General features: G+C 41.8%; 1 protein-coding gene across 5 annotated transcripts in view; it reads left to right on the forward strand.

The window, feature by feature from the left end:
* The window catches only part of zranb3 (zinc finger, RAN-binding domain containing 3), a 230,706-nt gene that overhangs the window by 81,878 nt on the left and 128,398 nt on the right, over positions 1–20,430 (forward strand). For all 5 annotated transcript variants that reach the window (XR_009651757.1, XM_060911706.1, XM_060911702.1 and 2 more), the window contains exons 3-4: positions 1,904–2,082; positions 8,836–9,067. Coding sequence is in view for 4 of the 5 variants with exons in the window: in XM_060911706.1 (XP_060767689.1) it covers positions 1,904–2,082; positions 8,836–9,067 (411 nt within the window). In the remaining variant the exon portion in view is untranslated. The remainder of the gene's footprint in view (positions 1–1,903; positions 2,083–8,835; positions 9,068–20,430) is intronic.

Genomic DNA, 20,430 nt, shown 5'->3' on the forward strand with positions numbered 1-20,430 from the left:
CAGAGAGTGGGGAGGGGTGGAAAGATGGTGACGCGTACTACTCGATAAACGGAAGCTTGTAGTTTATTTGGGACTGTTTACGGATCACATTTAACATGGCGGCGAGCGATACGGATCAAGCTTTAGACACTGTTCTGAATGGTTTAGAGCGAAAGTTTGTTTTAAAAAAGAACAGTGTTTGGCGTTACAGTCTATTTTTGTTTTGCCTTCTCTTTCTCTTTCCTTCTCTTCTTCACCTCTTTGTCTTCTTCGTCGCTCTAACTACGTCACCGGGTACAACTGCCATGATTGGCCATGGGCTACGTATACGCCAAATGATAGACATTCGCAACGTCCAATAAACGGCCGTTGACAATCGTAAACCACACCTCCCCTATGAGAAATTCAATAGGCGGATTCCAGACCATATTTCACTTGTGATATGGTCTGGTGTTAACCAGACTATCATAGTCCAGACATGTGCAGAATACGGGAGATTGTTGTCACATGTAGTACACAACCAGTACTTGCCAGAAATCCCTGCAGCTCCTTCAGTGTTGCTGTAGGCCTCTCGGCAGCCTCCCTGACCAGTTTTCGTCTTGTCTTTTCATCAATTTTGGAAGGACGTCCAGTCCTCGGTAATGTCACTGTCGTCCCATATTTTCTCCACTTCTTGATGACTGTCTTCACTGTGCTCCATGGTATATCTAATGCTGTGGAAATGTTTTTGTACCCTTCTCCTGACTGATACCTTTCAACAGTGAGATCCCTTTGATGCTTTGTAAGCTCTCTGTGAACCCTGGCTTTTGCTGGAGGAGCAACTGAGTAAATGTCTGAACTTTATTTGGGGTTAATCAGAGTCATTTTAATTGATGGTAGGTGTGAACCCAAAAAGACTGAATGAATGCGGTAATTAAATCAAAAGGTGCTTCGACAAAGTATTAGTTTAAGGATGTGCAGACTTGCGCAACCAGCTTATTGTACATTTTTGATGTTTTTTCCCCAAACAGATTTCAGTTGAATTGTACAGGTTATAGGTCGCATTAAAGGTGGGAAAAGTTTTTAAATTATTTATCGTGGTCTCAGGGGTTTTTTTAAATGTAAAAAAATATATAATTTTAACTGGGTGTGTACACTTTTTATATCCAACAGTGTCTTGATCTAAGCCTGTTTGCTTGAGTCCACGGTCTTCTCATTTGGTTGAGAAAGCTGGGTAGTGGATTGGTGGGGTGGATCCTCTATTAGTTCCCCACCTCTGGGAACGTTTTTAGTTCCATTCTTCTCTCCAGGAAGTTTTGATGTTGAAGTTTTCCTTCTTGGTGTTATAGAAGGCTTTTCCTGATTTTAATCTTGAGGTGGTCGGTGCTACTTTTTATCATTTGTTTGAGTGGTATGGCACTTTCTGTCTTTGAGATGCGCTGGTGGTGTTTGAGCGATCTCGTCTCTGTGGAGATGTGGTGGAGCAATGTTGCTCGGTGTTGGTAGCCATTCTACTGGTGTGCACAGGAGATCCCCAAGCAGTTTGATCAATCTGGAGCATTGTTGCAAGGAAGCGAAATCGTGTTTGGACGAGTTGGTCGACTCTTATCCAGAAAGACAGAATGCTGCATGACAAGGAAAGGTTGCGTTCATAAAGTTGTAGTTCAGGAGGGTGCACAGTTATACAAGCAGGTCATTGTAAGAGATTTTTAATTTTTTTTAATTTCCTAAAGTCTTTTTGTTTTTCAGTCAAATGTTGTTGGTTTCTGTATCACATTAAAGGTAGAAAAAGCTCTTTTTAAATCTACTGTAACTTTATCCATCCCTTGAACTGATTCGTTTTCGAGTCAATTCAGAATTGCTGTCCCTGATTCCAGTGTTCGTTATCCAAATAAATGAGTGTTGATTTGTTTTATGATGACTGGTTTAAACTGTGCTGCTGAAGATGGGGCTTGGAAAGACGGTGCAGGCCATCTCGGTGGCGTACCTCTACAGACACGAGTGGCCTCTGCTGATCGTGGTGCCATCTTCACTGAAGTACCCATGGATCGAGGAGCTGGAGCGCTGGGTTCCCGAGCTCCATCCTGATGACATCAACCTGGTGGAGAGCAAAGCTAATGTCATGTATGGCACTTTATTATTATTATTATTATTATTATTTTAAAACTTGTTCAATCCTGCAGGTTATAGCTCAAAAGGCATTGAAGAAAAATTGGGTAATTGTCGGTAAGCCCAACAACTACAAATCAGTGTATGTTGTTATACCGATGCTCTATTTTTCCTTCCAGTATGATATTAAATAACACAAATATGCGAGGGGTTTCTTTGGCAGTTATTACTTTCTTGCATTTCCCAGTTTGAGCTTAGCTGTCGTGGTATAAATGCTGATACCTTGAGTAATTTCAGGAAAATGTGTTCCGTCCTTGGATAAAATATTTATTGAACAGTTATTCCACGAAATCGAGTCATAAATGAGCTGATAGTCGACGAGGTGCAGAGCACCGAGTTGTCTATAAGCCATGTACGACGAGATTGAGCGGAATAACTGTTTTATTCTATCCACCTTCACTGGATTTTGAGAAACGGAGCATTTTTATTTTTACTTTTTGCAAATTCGAGAAATAAAAACTTGATACAAAACATCCGACAAAATTATTTTCGCTTACAACCCCAATTCCAAAAAAGTTGGGACGCTGTGTAAAGCATGAATAAAAACAGAATGAAATAATCTGCAAATCATGGAAACTCTATATTTCATTGAAAATAGTACAAAGGCAACATATCAAATGTTGAAACTGAGAAATTTTATTGTTTTTTGAAAAAATATATGCTCATTTTGAATTTGATGTCAGCAACAAGTTTCAAAAAAAGTTGGGAGGGGCAACAAAAGACTGAAAAAGTTGCATAATGGTGGTAAAAATAATAATAATAATTTGGTTAACTGGCAACAGGTCAGTAAGATGATTGGGTATAAAAAGAGCATCCCAGAGAGGCGGAGTCTCTCAGAAGTAAAGATGGGACAGGGTTCACCACTCTGTGAAAGACTGCGTGGGCAAACAGTGCAACAGTTTAAGAATAACGTTCCTCAATGTAAAACCACAAAGAATTTGTGGATCACGTCATCTATGGTCCATAATATCATTAAAAGATCCAGAGACTTTAGAGAAATCTCTGTATGCAAGAGACAAGGCTGAAAACTGACATTGGATGCCTGTGATCTTCAGGCCCTCAGGAGGCACTGCATTAAAAGCAGGCACGTGTCTATAGTGGAAATGACTGTATGGGCTCAGGAACACTTCACAGACGATGGTTTTCTTAAAACACTTCATTACTGCGTCCACAAATGCAAGTTAAAACCCGATATAAACAATATCCAGAAACGCCGCCCCCTTCTCTGAGCCCGAGCTGTTTTACGATGGACTGAGGCCAAGTGGAAAACTGTCCCGAGGTCTGACGAATCAAAAGTAGAAATTATTTTTAGAAATCACGGACACCACGTCCTCCAGGCTAAAAAGGAGGGGGACCATCTGGTTTGTCATCAGTGCACAATTCAAAAGCAGCATCTGTGATGGTATGAGGGTGCATTAGGGCACATGACATGGGGAGCTTGTACCCGTACATCTGGGAAGGCTTCATTAATGCTGAATGATGTATACACGTTTCAGAGCAACATGCTGCCATCCAGACTAAATCTTTTTCAGGGAAGGCCTTCCTTCTTTCAGCAAGATAACAACAAACCGCTTTCTGTACATATTAAAACTGCATGGCACTGTAGTAAAAGAGTCCGGGTGCTAAACTGGCCTGCTGCAGTCCAGACCTGTCTCCCATTTTAAAACATTTGGCAAATTATGAAGTGCAAAATACAACAAAGGAGACCCTGAACTGTTGAGCAGCTGAAATTGTGTATCAGAAAAGAACAGGACAGCATTTCTCTTTCAGATCTACAGCAATTGGTCTCCTCAGTTCCCAGACGTTTACAGAGTGTTGTTAAAAGTCGAGGTGATGCAACACAGTGGTAAACACACCCTTGTCCCAACTTTGCTGAAATGTCTTGCTGACATCAAATTCAAAATAAGCATACATTTTTCAAAAAACAATAAAATTTCTCGGTTTCAACACCTGATATGTTGTCTTTGTATTATTTTCAGTGAACTATAGGGTTTCAATGATTTTGCAAATTATCGCGTTCTGTTTTTATTTACAGTTTACACGGTGTCCCAACATTTTTGGAATTGGGGGTTGTAGAATGTAAACAAACCAGCGAAATGACGGGAGCAATTTGTGAAAAATGCTGCTATAATAATTCTTGAAAAAAAAAGATACTTTTATTCCATATTTTGTTGCTTTTTGTATTTTGGGGGGTTTTGTTTTTGAGTCGAGTTTTTATTTCGTCCTTGGTTGGTTCAGCGACACGCACCGCCATTTTCTTCTTCTTCAGGGTTTTTTGGTGGTTGACAAACCAACTTAAAGGTGCATTATGGCCATGGACTGGGCTGGAGTGTGGAACAGGAGTTACTGGGGTGGGGAGTGGGGACTATATTCTTTTCGCTATTTCTTTTAAATACTTGATGACAAAGTGTATCTGACTTGATGTGTGCCGCCATTTTGTTTTTCTTGACTCATGGTACATGCAGGGCTGTGAAAAATCTGCGCAATTCCGCGAATTTGGCCGCCAAAAATATAATTTTAGTAAATCATCTAATTTTGCAATAAAAAATTGGGGGGGGGGTTGTTGTCTACCGACCGCTAGTAGTCTCGTACAGCGAGTGTCACCGAGCTGGCGAGTCTGGGAAAGAGCCTACCGCAAATTGTTCTTTCTGTAATGACATCGTAATTTTTTTGGTATCTTTTTTTCTTTTGCGACAATGACAGACCAGTTTACGGCATTTGTGCCATGCTTACAAACCACGGCGCGAATCTTGTGTTCTTTTCGTTTTACCATTGTGCTCTTTAAACACGCTTTCGATATCAACGGTTTTGAAAAGGAGAATTTCGCGGTATGTCCGCGTCACGGAGGGACATCGTTCAGAGGGAGGACGGTGAGACCGACGATGTCAAAAACATGGACAAGGAAAACGGCATCAAAAATCCATGGAATTGGCGATGGCTGGAGTTTAAAGCCGGTAGTGAATATCTCCATGAGCACATACGGAAGATAAAAGAACCGGGGAAAGCTTACTGCATCTTGTGCCATCAGGATGTGAAGTACGGTTCTGGTGGAAGAACAGTAGAGCCCTGCACTCCCGCGGGACTCGCGGGACCCGCTGCAAAGCAGTGCGGCGCGGCGCGGGACAAATTTTGAAAGCTCATTGCGGGCGCGGCGGGACTGGAAGTGCACATATGCGGGCGGGAGCGGGAGTGCACATATGCGGCACGGGCGGGAGCGGTGATGAGCTGCAGTCCCGCTAACTAAAAACGTGTTTGAAATAAAATTTATAAATTATTAATTTGTCTATCATATATAATTTGTGCTGGATATTTTATTTGGCATAAATAAAAACATTTTAAGATGCCTAAATTTGCAGAGAGAGTCAGATTGCCAGATTGAGTGAGGAATGGCATCTTAAATTTGCCATTGATCACCCTAACGGGAAATCCTTTGATCACTCTAATGACTCGCAGTTCACCCCCAGCTAGCAAGAGAACCATGAGTGAAGTGATTTACTGCTTGGGTTAGTCTACAACTCTAATCAGAGAGACAGGTTACACAGTGACGGTAGGCTTGACTCAATGCTATCCCAGAAATCCTTCCTGTAATATGCAAATTTGGCTGTCCAATCAGAGGCGGCCAAATTTGCATATTACAGGAAGGATTTCTGGGATAGCATTGACTCAAGCCTACCGTCACTGTGTAACCTGTCTCTCTGATTAGAGTTGTAGACTAACTCAAGCAGTAAATCAATTCACTTGTCTTACTAGCTCTGCTTTGCAATAAAAAAAAAAAAAAACACCATTGGTACAAAGCAAGCCCATTCACTTTTTTATGCTGATCAGAGAATTACAATGGTTTCTCATGTGATAAAAATGTGCGATTCGCGATTAAATATTTTAATCGCTTGACAGCACTAATTATTATTATTATTATTAGAGACACTACATGCTGAATTCAGGAACAAGGTAAATAATAACGAACGTGAGCTGTAGATATTTATGCTCAAATCCACTCAAAGTAGGGGGCGGGGCACCATCTTGTCAAGACAAGAACTTTCCTGAGAAATAACGCGAACGTCTGCATCATGCGGGATTTGCGGGCGGGAGTGGGACAAAATATGGCAGGCGGGAGCGTGACTGAAAATCATAATTTTTTTGTGGGCGCGGGCGGGAGCAGGACTGAAAATAATAATTCTTTGCGGGCGGGAGCGGGACTGAAAAATCCGACCCGTGCAGATCTCTAAAGAACACGTTTAGTTGACCATGTTAAAGGAAAAAAACATGCGGAATTGGTGAAATTGAAGCTGTTGAACTATAGATTACCAGGTAGACCATCTTGTTCACATTTATTATTTATGTAGTTTTAACTTATGTTATTGTTCATAATGTTCATTGTTATCATGAATATGTAATGAAAGAGAGACCAAAAGAGCAAGGAAAAGCCATCTAGAAAGTCAGAAAGAAAAGAGTAGCTTTCTAAGCTGAAGAAACTGCTAACAAAGAAAAGGAAATAAATATAAATATTGACTTGTAAATAGTTGTATATAGTTTTTGACTAGAATCTGTCTAACATGAACAAGAAAGACGTTTTGGTATTGAATCAGTTCAAAAACAAGAACATTAGTGACTATTATTTAATAGTCAGTCTAGAATTTCCCCCCTGGAAAAGACATTATGGGACCCAATGAATTGATACGAATCGACACAAGAATATGAGTGAATTTACAATATGAGGTATGTTAATGATGTATTTTCATTCTTCAAGTGAACCCTTATCAGTTAAAAGGTAAATCAGTTCATATTGTATTATTTCAACATAATAATAACAGTTCAAATTAAATGGCATGGTTGAGAAAATATTTGCTTTCAGGAGATGCTTCAAATCTATCAGTATACACAAAATCTGTTCAGCTTCTGGGGCCCTGCGGCCCCCAGACCCCCTGCTAAAATTGTTTCCTCGGATTTTGTCATTTCTATTTCACAGTCCTGTACATGAGCTGATATCCTGGTAGTAGAGTAGCCAATCAGAGCGCACGATTGCTCATATCCAGTGAAGGTGGATATATAACATATAAAAAATAGCTCAGGCTTCGTGCAGATTCCCAGCTATTACGGCTGAGACGTGCCGAGTTGTTTAAGAACAGCCCCAAACTAAACTTTCTTGCACTAAACCTTCCCATGAATCCACAAGAACTAAAGGCCTTTTTTCAAAATATTAATAGCAAGCCGGCATTCAGTAGGAGTGTGTGTACTGTGTGTTTTGAGCAAAAGCTCAAGCTCCAGCGCCTGGATATATCAGTAAGGCGGATTGCACAGGCACAGGGGTCTTGTTGCCTTTTTGCCCGTTATCGATGCTTCTAAAAAGAGCTGCACAAATTGGCCTGCTCATCCCAAAGATCTCGGCCTGGGGTCGATCCGATCTGCTATTCGCTGCCATGGCAACAGCTTCTCGATGGCCTTGTGTTTGTGATGTTTTAACTCCGATGGCCTACGGGACAAACACAGTGAAAACATGGCTACTATCAAGAGGATCCACAGTGCAAAAAAAAGGCATCTATTGGAAGGATACACAGTGCAAAAATGCTTTGGGTTTTTTTTTTTTTAATAGACACGCCTTCAGCACAATGCCTCATGAGTCGAAGAACATTAAAAATGGATAATTTAAGAGAATAAATTATTCAATGAGCAACTTGGAGTGAACATTTAGTAGAAAGATTGTACTGGATGCATGTTGACCAGGAGTAGGTCAGCATAAATGATTAACAGGAACAATTTAACTCTGTTAAAAAAAAAATGATTCAGGGCGAGTGATCTTGAAGTTGCTAACTTGTGTTGGCATTTTTAAATTGAGGGGTGTTCACACGGCAACCTTTACTGCGGTGTAGCACCGGGACTGCCCCGGTAGAGCGTTCACACGGTACAAAGTTATAGCGGTGTCGCCCCTGAAAGCTGCTTAAACCGGTGCAAATCTAACCCTGCTCGGGAGGTGGTTTAAGAAATTTACTCCGGAGTAAATGTGAGTTTGCGGGGCAGCACCGATATAAAATGGGACGTCTGAACGCGACACCCTGTTCATCCACGTTGTTTTCCTGGCGCTTGGTGATGCCATGACAACCGTCCACATGGCCATGAACGACACGAAGTCATCGATTTGTTGCCGAATGAATTGTAGAATGCATTGTTTTCGTGCTCTCTTGTACTTGCGCAACCTTTCCTTTCTCTCTTTTACCCTTTACGGTGTCTGATGGACCACAACGTAGAAAGTTTGTCTGGAGAAGTATAAACCATGTTTTTTCGATATATCAATCACAAACAAGGCAGGAAAAGGAAGTACATTTTCACGCATGCGCATATTTCATTTCCGCATTATTACTATCGTATAGTACGGTCGCAAAAACTGCCGTGTGAATGCAAGTGGGGCTGCACCGGTGCTAACACGCTTCTCTCTAGTAAGCAGGTTTGTGACGCGTGAATGCTGCACAAAATGTACACCGGTGTAAGATATATCGCAACAAAATACATCGGTGCAGCATCGATGCAAATATGTGCCGTGTGAACACCCCTTTGGTCTGGATTCCTTCATCATGGCAAGATCAAAAGCGTTAAAGCTCGACCGTATTTCCAATTCCCCTAGAAATGTCCTAAGCGACAGAAACCATCCAGATTCAGGATTCCTGTACATCTTGTGCTGAGGTCATTACTAATAAACACTGTGTGTCATTTTAGAGGGATCAGCCAGAGCAAGGTGACGGTTCTGGGCTACGGGCTGCTGACTAATGACGCACAGTCGCTCGTGGATGCGCTGAAAAAGCAGCACTTTGGCGTCGTCATAGTGGATGAATCGCACTACCTGAAGTCCCGGAATGCAGCGAGGACGAAGATCCTGGTGCCGGTGATCCAGAACGCTAAACGTGCAATCCTGCTCACAGGAACTCCAGCACTGGGCAGACCAGAAGAGGTAACAGCCCTGACAGGAGTGTACTTTAATCTCATCTGGTTCCTTTCCAGAGACCTGAAATGATCTTCACTGTTTTACTTTGGAAAAATTGAGAGAGAGAATATTTTTATGTAAATTGAATTAATTTTTCAACTTGCGCTCCCAGTCTGGTTATTATTCTAGCAACGTATCGCGTCGATTACTAGGAGGCGCAAAAATGGAGACAAAAACAAAGGAAGCCGCCTTTCTTCCGAATCTTTGAAGTCACGTCCAAGACTCGTTAAACTCTTTAACGCTGTACGTTAGGGTGCATCAGTTGCCCTCACTTTCATAAAATCTGATGCATTTTTGTTTGGGTGTTCCTTTTCACCAACAAAGATATCCTGTAAAATTTTTTTGACCATATTCAAAAGTCTAATGGTGGAACCATGAGGTTCATTTTTTTGCCAAAAAACGCTTATTTTATGTTTTCGTGTAAGGTTTGAATCACAATGTTGGACTCCATTTATTGATTTCTTGTGACCCGGAGATCATGTTAAGAACCTTTGCAAGGGATTGAGAAGCATTAATGCGATTCATAATACATTTGTATTGTTTAAAAGTAGTTGAACAATGATTCAATGAACAGCTAAAACTCAAACTGCGCTTGATAATATATTTAGAATATGTACTAAAAATGTGTATCTAAGATATTTGGTATACTCTATAAGGTGCCATAATGTTTGATGAAAAGTGATCGAAATTTTGTCATAAAAGTCATAAAATAGCAGCTTTTTTCATAACTTTGAGCTCCTGGTGCCACCATTAAACTTGTGAATTTTGTCAAAATATTTCACCCAGTGTGTTTTCTTCCCAAAAGGAACATAAAAACAAAAATGCATCATGACCGGAGGAACTTTTCATTTTTAGGGGGCAACTGATGCACCCTACTGTACGTAGGCGAGCAGGTAAAATTTAGCGTGATGGATCATGACAATTAAAGGGGGACTGAACTCAATTTTAAACTTTGCTTTATTTCTTAATTAACGTGTTATTCAATTACATTTTCAGTTTTAGTAACCTTATATCGTGACTCGTATTGTCAACCAATTGCAAATAAATATTATACTTATCGGCCTGTTCGGTTTTTAGTTTGTTTGGTTCACGCAGGCGTTGCTTATCCGCGCGATCTTCACGAGACTTGTGCGAGACTTGGAAATGTGAAGAAGTGTCCGTGCTGCCATTTTGGAAACTGTTTTCCAAACGAAGTATTGCACAGAAACGAGTTTAAATGACGATTACTGCCTACTTTTTTCAAAGTCAAGTCAAGTTTATTTGTACAATGCTTTTAACAATAAACATTGTCGCAAAGCAGCTTTACAGAATTTGAACGACTTAAAACATGAGCTAATTTTATCCCTAATCTATCCCCAATGAGCAAGCCTGTGGTGACGGTGGCAAGGAAAAACTCCCTCAGACGACATAAGGAAGAAACCTCGAGAGGAACCAGACTCAAAAGGGAACCCATCCTCATTTGGGCAACAACAGACAACATGACTATAACATTAACAATTTTAACATGAAGTCAGTTTCGTTGATGTTGTAACTCTTCATTGATGGAAACTTGAGTGCAAAACTGTTCATGACAACTGCAGTCCTAAAGTTAGCAAGTCAACTGTAGTCCTCAGCCATAAAAGCATTACTGTAAGAGTCCAGCGCGTCCTCCAGGTGTGACTTTCAACTCTCCTCATGGGGCCGTCCTCCACAGGGAGACTCCAACCAGACACAGGGCACCAGGATGGATCAAGCAGGTCTGAGGAGCAGAAGAGGTTCAGCATCTCAAACTCAGGACCGACATGTAACTCAGACGGACAGATTGGGGGGGGGGGAGAAAACACAGGTTGTTAGGTATGCCCTAAAAATGACACAAGTATTAAGTCTGTGTGGTAGGCTCGCAGAGACGAGAGTCCTGACATCAGGCATAACACACAACAATGGCATGTTAATATGGTTAAAAAATACCATGACCTGTTCTGGCTGGATGCTTGATTGGGTGATGGGAGCACACTCCTCAGCAATGATGGGATGCAGATGGGACCCTTAGGGCTGGCCAAGACAATTCAGTTACATTTCACCGGGTCTGGGACATGTGACAGAATGTCTGTTAAACTTTCCTGATTGCTTTCAAAAGAAACAAAACTTCCGGCTTGATTACATCAGCATTCGAAAGAGGGCGCGCGTGTCTTTTGACAGCATTGGCAGATGTCGGTCGCTTTGATTTCTGCTGTACGTTTTACTTCCGTCCTACGAAGTCTCGCACAGGTCTCGACGAATCTCGTTTCTGCCCATTGCTTTGATACATGGACTGATATATTACAGAGCATATTTCAAACACTCATAACTTGCTACAGCAGTGACAAAATAGCGATCAAAAATGCATTCCGATATTTAATAAAATGAGATGAATAGAATTTTGATCTGTTATTATATGGCACGAGCTACTTCTGGTGCACTCTGATTGGTTCCTTGGTCAGCAGTGTTTTCCTGTAATGCCCGTGGGTAATTATGGGCTTTTTTTCCAAGGCGCTGGCTTTCAGTGTTGCAAAAAACAAAATTGGGGGAAAAAAAAGATGAATTGAAAATCAAAAACGCCCGACATACAAGAGTCACAGAGTTATTCAAGAAATGAGCAACGAAGAGGATTCAGAAACCGCTGACCGCTAACAGAAATTCGGTTTTGAACCCGCTAGCCGTTTATTCTGCACGCGTGACTCAACTGCGTTACAAATATGACGCGAGTAAAAGCAGCGTCACGCCTCATTATAATTTTAATCTTAGAAATAAAAAAGTCATCTAATAAACTCCTCCTTATTAACCTCGCTTGCTCGGTCTTTACGGGAAACTATGATACACACGGGCCACTTCTTCCATGGAATAAAATCATGTTCTGTTCCCTTCCAGTGGGTTTATTGATGGCATGCAGTATCGTTATCCTCCATGTATTACGCCCAGGGATGAGAATTTTCCACGGATCTGCGGAATTCCGAGTTTTTCCCCGCTGAAAATGTCATTTTTGTGGAATGTGTAAATCCATTGAGAAGATTTCGGGGGTAGTGGTCGGCGCGAGGCGAGGCTTGTGGTGGCACAAGCAGGCAGGACCGACCGACCGCCCGCCAGCATCTTTCGGCAGCGCTCGTCGCAAAATTAGTTGCAGCTGTGATAACGGAAATGGTCATTGCTTTCTTCAATATTTATGCTAACGACAACTCGCGACGATTTCCGGCAACGTTTTGGCGCTAGTTTCATCTCACTTCTACAATTCGCGGAGAAACAAGCTACACATACACTGTTTTGATCACTTTTTAAGTTCTAGTTATTAACCCCGCCGACAGTAGTCGGAGGGGTTATTATTTTCACCTGCGTCAGTCTGTGTGTGTGTGTGTGTGTGTGTGTGTGTGTGTCTGTCTGTCTGTGTGTCTGCAAGATATCTCAAGAACCAATGGATCGATTTGGACCAAATTTTGTACGTGTTGCCAATCACCCAGGAAGGAAACCATTAAATTTTGGAGGTCAAAGGTCAAGGTCATGGCAGAACTTCGAAATTTTCGCCCAATGTATTTTAATAGGGAAAAGGCGGGGTTTGCACTCGTTAGAGTGTCCCTGTCTAGTTTTGGTTAGTTTTCAAAGTTTCTTCGCCAATATGGCGAAAGTTTTGGACTGCAAAAATGAGGATCGTACCAGGGAAATCAATAAATCGAACGGGATAAAGAACTGTTTCCGATGGGCATGGCTCGATAGTAGCCTTACCGTGCAGATAGGGACACAAACTGTGACGATGTGCCTGACGGAACATATCTGAAAAGTGGATGTGCCGGGAAAGGTTCTGTGTATTCTGTGCTCAGATATGATCAGTTATGGAAACAGAGGAGCTAGAAACATCCAGGAGCACATCAAAACAAAAAAGCACAAAGGTACGTTTTACTTAAATTGTCAAAGATAGTCAGGAGGAATCTAATATATCGTTACGGTTACCTCCATTATCGCTCATGATATATATCTGTAGGGATTTGTTATCTTAAAGTTTATAAACGTTTTAAACCATCATTGAATTTGAAAACATATATATATATATATATATATATATATATGTATGTGTATGTGTGGGCGGCACGGTGGTGTAGTGGTTAGCGCTGTCGCCTCACAGCAAGAGGGTCCTGGGTTCGAGCCCCGGGGCCGGCGAGGGCCTTTCTGTGTGGAGTTTGCATGTTCTCCCCGTGTCCGCGTGGGTTTCCTCCGGGTGCTCCGGTTTCCCCCACAGTCCAAAGACATGCAGGTTAGGTTAACTGGTGACTCTAAATTGAGCGTAGGTGTGAATGTGAGTGTGAGTGGTTGTCTGTGTCTATGTGTCAGCCCTGTGATGACCTGGCGACTTGTCCAGGGTGTACCCCGCCTTTCGCCCATAGTCAGCTGGGATAGGCTCCAGCTTGCCTGCGACCCTGTAGAAGGATAAAGCGGCTAGAGATAATGAGATGAGATATGTGTGTGTGTGTGTGTGTGTGTGTGTGTATATGTATATATGTATGTATGTGGGGAAAGTTGGCAGACATTTCAGTTTTTTTAAAGGGCTGATGACACGAACATGACTCTATGCAATTTCTTAAATAAACTATACAACATGGCAAACATGTTAGATTCCTGTTATAATTACGTGAAAAGAAGCTGTTGTTACGCAAATATCCAACTTTTAATTGCACAGCGCAAGAAAACTGGGTCCGTGGCTCGCGGCCATGCTGTGACGTCAGCGGAAGAACATGCTGCGGTTCACTGGCTGTTCTACTCTGGTTCTACTCAATGGAAATGGCGCATGAAAACGCCGGTGAACTCTCTAGTGCTAGCTCTTCCTCTTCTGGGAGTCTAGAATTGTGTTGATCTCTTCCGAATAGAATCTATGATAGCCTACCCTCTTTACCCTTTGCCTCTCGTTGCTAGGCGGCAGTTACATGAAAGCCGCAAGCTTTCACAAGCAAATACATGACTGATATCACGCCGACTTTATGATTACATTTATGATTATCATGTAGAATCTATAGCTCTGCGTACCTTTATCTTATGTCGTTTCACAACGCATGTTCTGACAGGAGGACTGTCTTTGGATCCGGCATAGCTACTAGTAGACCCCCTCCGGAAAACTGGCAGTATTGCCAGATTGAGAGGAATCCCGCCCAGTTGGGCGGTTTCAAGTGCATTTTGGTGGGTTTTGAACATTATTTTGGGCTGGAAAACGTCAGCAGTATCTGGCAACAGAATAAAAGAGACAGATGCGCTAAAGACCTGGAAGACTACCAAAATGTGACTGGATGTTCTTCACGCATAGTTACAAGAGAAAAACAGACCAAAAGACATTAAAAAAAAACTGGAAAAGAGAGCAATATTGTCAAAGTTCTACTTGGAGATGAGGAAAAGTGACGGGGACTTTTACAAAGATTACTTCACTCAGCAAAGCCCTTTTGTTTTGAACAACTACGACCAAAAGTAACTGAACTTGAACTGTCGACATGTATAAGTTGGGTTGTTGTTCAGGCTTTTTGGACTTTAGACCATTTTTATTGTTAGAACTTTGTACAGTACATTGGATTGACAATTACATTCGATCAGAATCAGCATTCAGTATTGGCAAGTTACTGCCCTGTTCTTCACTTTTTTGTAAAATCTATAGTTGTTCCATCCAATGTGTATGAATAATAATAATATTGGCTGGCATTTTTTCATGGTCTATCAGATATATTCCATTCAGCTACTCGTCTTCAACTCGTTCAGTATCATGCTAGCTGAATGGAATATCTCTGATATACCACTCAAATCCAGACAATATTATTTCAACGTACAACCTTGACACTGGAATCACCGCAAGTGATTCCAGACTCCATGTCACATAAATATAAAGGAGGAATACACCAGATTCACTGTAAGCACATACAGTTAGGTCCATATATATTTGGACACCGACACAAATTTTGTTTTTTACATGTTTACTGAAACATATTCAAGTTATAGTTATATAATGGACATGGACATAAAGTCCAGACTTTCAGCTTTCATTTGAGGGGATCCACATTAAAATTGGATGAAGGGTTTAGGAGTTTCAGCTCCTTAACATATGCCACCCTGTTTTTAAAGGGACCCAAAGTATTTGGACAATTGACTCAAAGGCTATTTCATGGGCAGGTGTGGGCAATTCCTTCGTTATGTCATTCTCAATTAAGCAGATAAAAGGCCTGGAGTTGATTTGAGGTGTGGTGCTTGCATTTGGAAGATTTTGCTGTGAAGAAAACATGCGGTCAAAGGAGCTCTCCATGCAGGTGAAACAAGCCATCCTTAAGCTGCGAAAACAGAAAAAACCCATCCCAGAAATTGCTACAATATTAGGAGTGGCAAAATCTACAGTTTGGTACATCCTGAGAGAGAAAGAAAACACTGGTGAACTCATCAATGCAAAAAGACCTGGACGCCCACAGAAGACAACAGTGGTGGATGATCGCAGAATAATTTCCATGGTGAAGAGAAACCCCTTCACAACAGCCAACCAAGTGAACAACACTCTCCAGGAGGTAGGCGTATCAATATCCAAATCTACCATAAAGAGAAGACTGCATGAAGGTAAATACAGAGGGTTCACTGCACGGTGCAAGCCACTCATAAGCCTCAAGAATAAAAAGGCTAGATTGGACTTTGCTAAAAAACATCTAAAAAAGCTAGCACAGTTCTGGAAGAACATTCTTTGGACAGATGAAACCAAGATGAACCTCTACCAGAATGATGGCAAGAAAAAAAGTGTGGTGAAGGTGTGGTACAGCTCATGATCCAAAGCATACCACATCATCTGTAAAACATGGCGGAGGCAGTATGATGGCTTGGGCATGCATGGCTGCCTGTGGCACTGGGTCACTAGTGTTTATTGACCATGTGACACAGGACAGAAGCAGCCGGATGAATTCTGAGGTATTCAGAGACATACTGTGTGCTCAAATCCAGCCAAACTGATTGGTCAGCATTTCATAATACAGATGGACAATGACCCAAAACATAAAGCCAAAGCAACCCAAGTGGAATATTCTTGAATGGCCAAGTCAGTCACCTGATCTCGACCCAATTGAGCATGCATTTCACTTGTTAAAGACTAAACTTCAGACAGAAAGGCCCACAAACAAACAGCAACTGAAAACCGCTGCAGTAAAGGCCTGGCAGAGCATTAAAAAGGAGGAAACACAGCGTCTGGTCATGTCCATGAGTTCAAGACTTCAGGCAGTCGTTGCCAACAAAGGGTTTTCAACCAAGTATTAGAAATGAACATTTTATTTACAATTTAATTTGTCCAATTACTTTTGAGCCCCTGAAATGAAGAGATTGTGTTTAAAAAATGCTTTAGTTCCTCACATTTTTATGCAATCGTTTTGTTCAACCCACTGAATTAAAGCTGAAAGTCTGAACTTCAACTGCATCTGAATTGTTTTGTTCAAAATTCATTGTGGTAATGTACAGAACCAAAATGAGAAAAATGTTGCCTCTGTCCAAATATTTATGGACCTAACTGTACATCTGCTTCTGAATATAAGCTTTAAATCTGGTTTTCGGAGCTCTGAGATGCAGAGGCACATTTGACAATCGAAACACAGCTCAGTCAGTAGAGATATTGGTGCTTTTCGAAACCCTGAGATTACAAGTCATGATATTTGTAATGCAGCATCCATCTGATTTGTGAAACAAATAATAGCCGACTGAGCGCTTCCTTTTTCTTGGCTCGGTATCCCGACACCTGCACCTAATGTGGCGTTTTGTGTGTGAGATATATACGCGTATGATTGGACTGAAATGAGTCACGTGAATATAATGCGTCAACACGGACAACTCACATCAGTGAGGATTTCTCTCCGATTTGAGCTTTAACCAACGCCTGGCAGCTTGATCTTGGCTGGTTGAGCGCTGGGAAGGTCGAAGGTTAACACGCACCACCTCGGACTCGCACGATGCCGGCCAGCCGAACTGCTGCTCGTTCATCATGAGCACACTGTGTACATGGGCTCAGAGATGACCTTCCACACCAAGAGCAAGGCTGCTTATTCTCTCTCAGACTCGAGATCTTTCAGTGATGGGGTGAATCAGTCTGCATGGTTGAGTACTGTCGGACCACTTTATTAGGAACACCCATCCACCTGCTGTTTTATGCAGTTCTGTACTCCGCATGTGTTTTCAGCAGCACAGCGTATTAAAATCATGCAGATACAAATCAAGATTCGGTTAAAGCTAGACGGCCTTTCGATTTCATAAAATCATTCATTGAAATTTAGTTCCTTTTGAAATTTGGTCATTGTGATGTACAGTGGTGCTTGAAAGTTTGTGAACCCTTTAGAATGTTCTATATTTCTGCATAAATATGACCTAAAACAACATCAGATTTTCACACAAGTTCTAAAAGTAGATAAAGAGAACCCAGTGAAACAAATGAGACAAAAATATTATACTTGCTCATTTATTTATTGAGGAAAATGACCCAATATTATATATTTGTGAGTGGCAAAAGTATGTGAACCTTTGCTTTCAGTATCTGGTGTGACCCCCCTTGAGCAGCAATAACTGCAACTAAATGTTTCCGGTAACTGTTGATCAGTCCTGCACACCGGCTTGGAGGAATTTTAGCCCGTTCCTCCGTACAGAACAGCTTCAACTCTGGGATGTTGGTGGGTTTCCTCACATGAACTGCTCGCGTCTGGTCCTTCCACAACATTTCAATTGGATTAAGGTCAGGACTTTGACTTGGCCATTCCAAAATATTAACTTGATTCTTCTTTAACCATTCTTTGGTAGAACGACTTGTGTGCTTAGGGTCGTTGTCTTGCTGCATGGCCCACCTTCTCTTGAGATTCAGTTCATGGACAGATGTCCTGACATTTTCCTTTAGAATTTGCTGGTATAATTCAGAATTCATTGTTCCATCAATGATGGCAAGCCGTCCTGGCCCAGATGCAGCAAAAGAGGCCCAAACCATGATACTACCACCACCATGTTTCACAGATGGGATAAGGTTCTTATGCTGGAATGCAGTGTTTTCCTTTCTCCAAACATAACGCTTCTCATTTAAACCAAAAAGTTCAAATTTGGTCTCATCTTTCCACAAAACATTTTTCCAACAGCCTTCTGGCTTGTCCACGTGATCTTTAGCATTGTTGTTCAGTGTTCTCCTGATGGTGGACTCATGAACATTAGCATTAGCCAATGTGAGAGAGGCCTTCATTTGCTTAGAAGTTACCCTGGGGTCCTTTGTGACCTTGCTGACTATTACACGCCTTGCTCTTTGTGATCTTTGTTGGTCGACCACTCCTGGGGAGGGTCATCCCACTGATTGAAAACCCCTGACTCTAAGGCTACGTTTACATTACGTCGAATCAGCGGATCATCAGATTAACGTTCTTAAAACGATTCGCGTTTACACTAAAACCGTTAGCCGTGCACACAGCAACGCCAATACACGGATACGCTCGGCTCCGCAGGCATCCTGCGCTCCAAATCACTCCGCCCTGAACAGCGAGTGCCCTCTGGAGGGTGCGCACTCCGGCCCTGCGCAGCTCACACAGCGCGTGAGTGAAGTGCACAAGCCACGATTCGGGACTGAGCCGCTGTGTGTGTGATCCCAGCGCATATCACTTACTACTTGCAAGTGGAAGGATGGCAAGCCTAAAGACAATCATAACTACACAATGGGCAGTATTTGCATCAGTATTTTCATACTGTATTTTCATACTTTTATACTCTTTAATGAAAGGTGATACAAGGCGGAAGTCCGCGCCGTTTTTCAGCAGTCGCGTCACATGACCAACGCCAGCGAATCAGGAAGGTGGATGTCACAGAGGCGTTGTCCAATGAGACGCCAGCTAGAGCTCAGCACAGCGTATCCGCGTATTTTGAATGTTTACACAGCACCGGAGCTGACACGATCTGGATTGAATACGTGGACGCTGGCGGATTCCCGTTTCCAGGCGGTTTAATGTAAACGGACAGTGCATTCGCGAAGAAAACGAGACAGATACGGTCTAGTGTAAACGTAGCCTGATTTCACCTTCAAATTAACTGCTAATCCGAGAGGTTCACATACTTTTGCCATTCACAGATATGTAATATTGGATCATTTTCCTCAATAAATAAATGACCAAGTATAATATTTTTGTCTCATTTGTTTAACTGGGTTCTCTTTATCTACTTTTAGGACTTGTGTGAAAATCTGATAATGTTTTAGGTCATATTTATGCAGAAATGTAGAAAATTCTAAAGGGTTCACAAACTTTCAAGCACCACTGTATGTTTATTTCTGTAATGTCGCCAAAAAAAAAACACCCAGGCCATTCTGTGGCTGGGAAGTTATTTAATTTGAGGGACAAATAATGCGCATGAAATCGCTCGCTTCACACAGACCGAGGAAGTCCGGTGTGCGCATGCACAGGTTTACTTGCTTCTTCTTTTGGGTTTTATGGCAGCTGGCATCCACGGTGTTGCATTACTGACATCTACAGGTTTACTTTTGAGCGTGCGCTGACGGTTCCATCATTCTGTTGCTAAACGAACAGCTGATCACACCGAGGTGCTCGCTGAGCACCGATATTTATTAGTTTGGTCCTGCGTTTCCTTTCTTTCATATAGAACATAACGTCTTTTCTTCTTGCTTTCCGTTACTGTAGTCGGTCTTTCATGTTTCATTCGCATCCTTCATTTTTCTCTCCTGATTCAAATGCGTGTCCCACAATGCCTTGTGCGAACGGGGAAAGCCCACCACATGATGCATGACGTAGGATCTTGAATTGGGTCATGGTGAAGCAGGGAAAAAAATAGTGGAGAATTTAGGGCCATGTGGTTCTAAATACATTTAATTGTTCTACAACCCCGATTCCAAAAAACTTGGGACAAAGTACAAATTGTAAATAAAAACGGAATGCAATGATGTGGAAGTTTCAAAATTCCATATTTTATTCAGAATAGAACATAGATGACATATCAAATGTTTAAACTGAGAAAATGTATCATTTAAAGAGAAAAATTAGGTGATTTTAAATTTCATGACAGCAACACATCTCAAAAAAGTTGGGACAAGGCCATGTTTACCACTGTGAGACATCCCCTTTTCTCTTTACAACAGTCTGTAAACGTCTGGGGACTGAGGAGACAAGTTGCTCAAGTTTAGGGATAGGAATGTTAACCCATTCTTGTCTAATGTAGGATTCTAGTTGCTCAACTGTCTTAGGTCTTTTTTGTTGTATCTTCCGTTTTATGATGCGCCAAATGTTTTCTATGGGTGAAAGATCTGGACTGCAGGCTGGCCAGTTCAGTACCCGGACCCTTCTTCTACGCAGCCATGATGC

The sequence above is a fragment of the Neoarius graeffei genome, chromosome 27 (genome assembly GCF_027579695.1).
Source record: "Neoarius graeffei isolate fNeoGra1 chromosome 27, fNeoGra1.pri, whole genome shotgun sequence".
Taxonomy (NCBI): domain Eukaryota; kingdom Metazoa; phylum Chordata; class Actinopteri; order Siluriformes; family Ariidae; genus Neoarius; species Neoarius graeffei.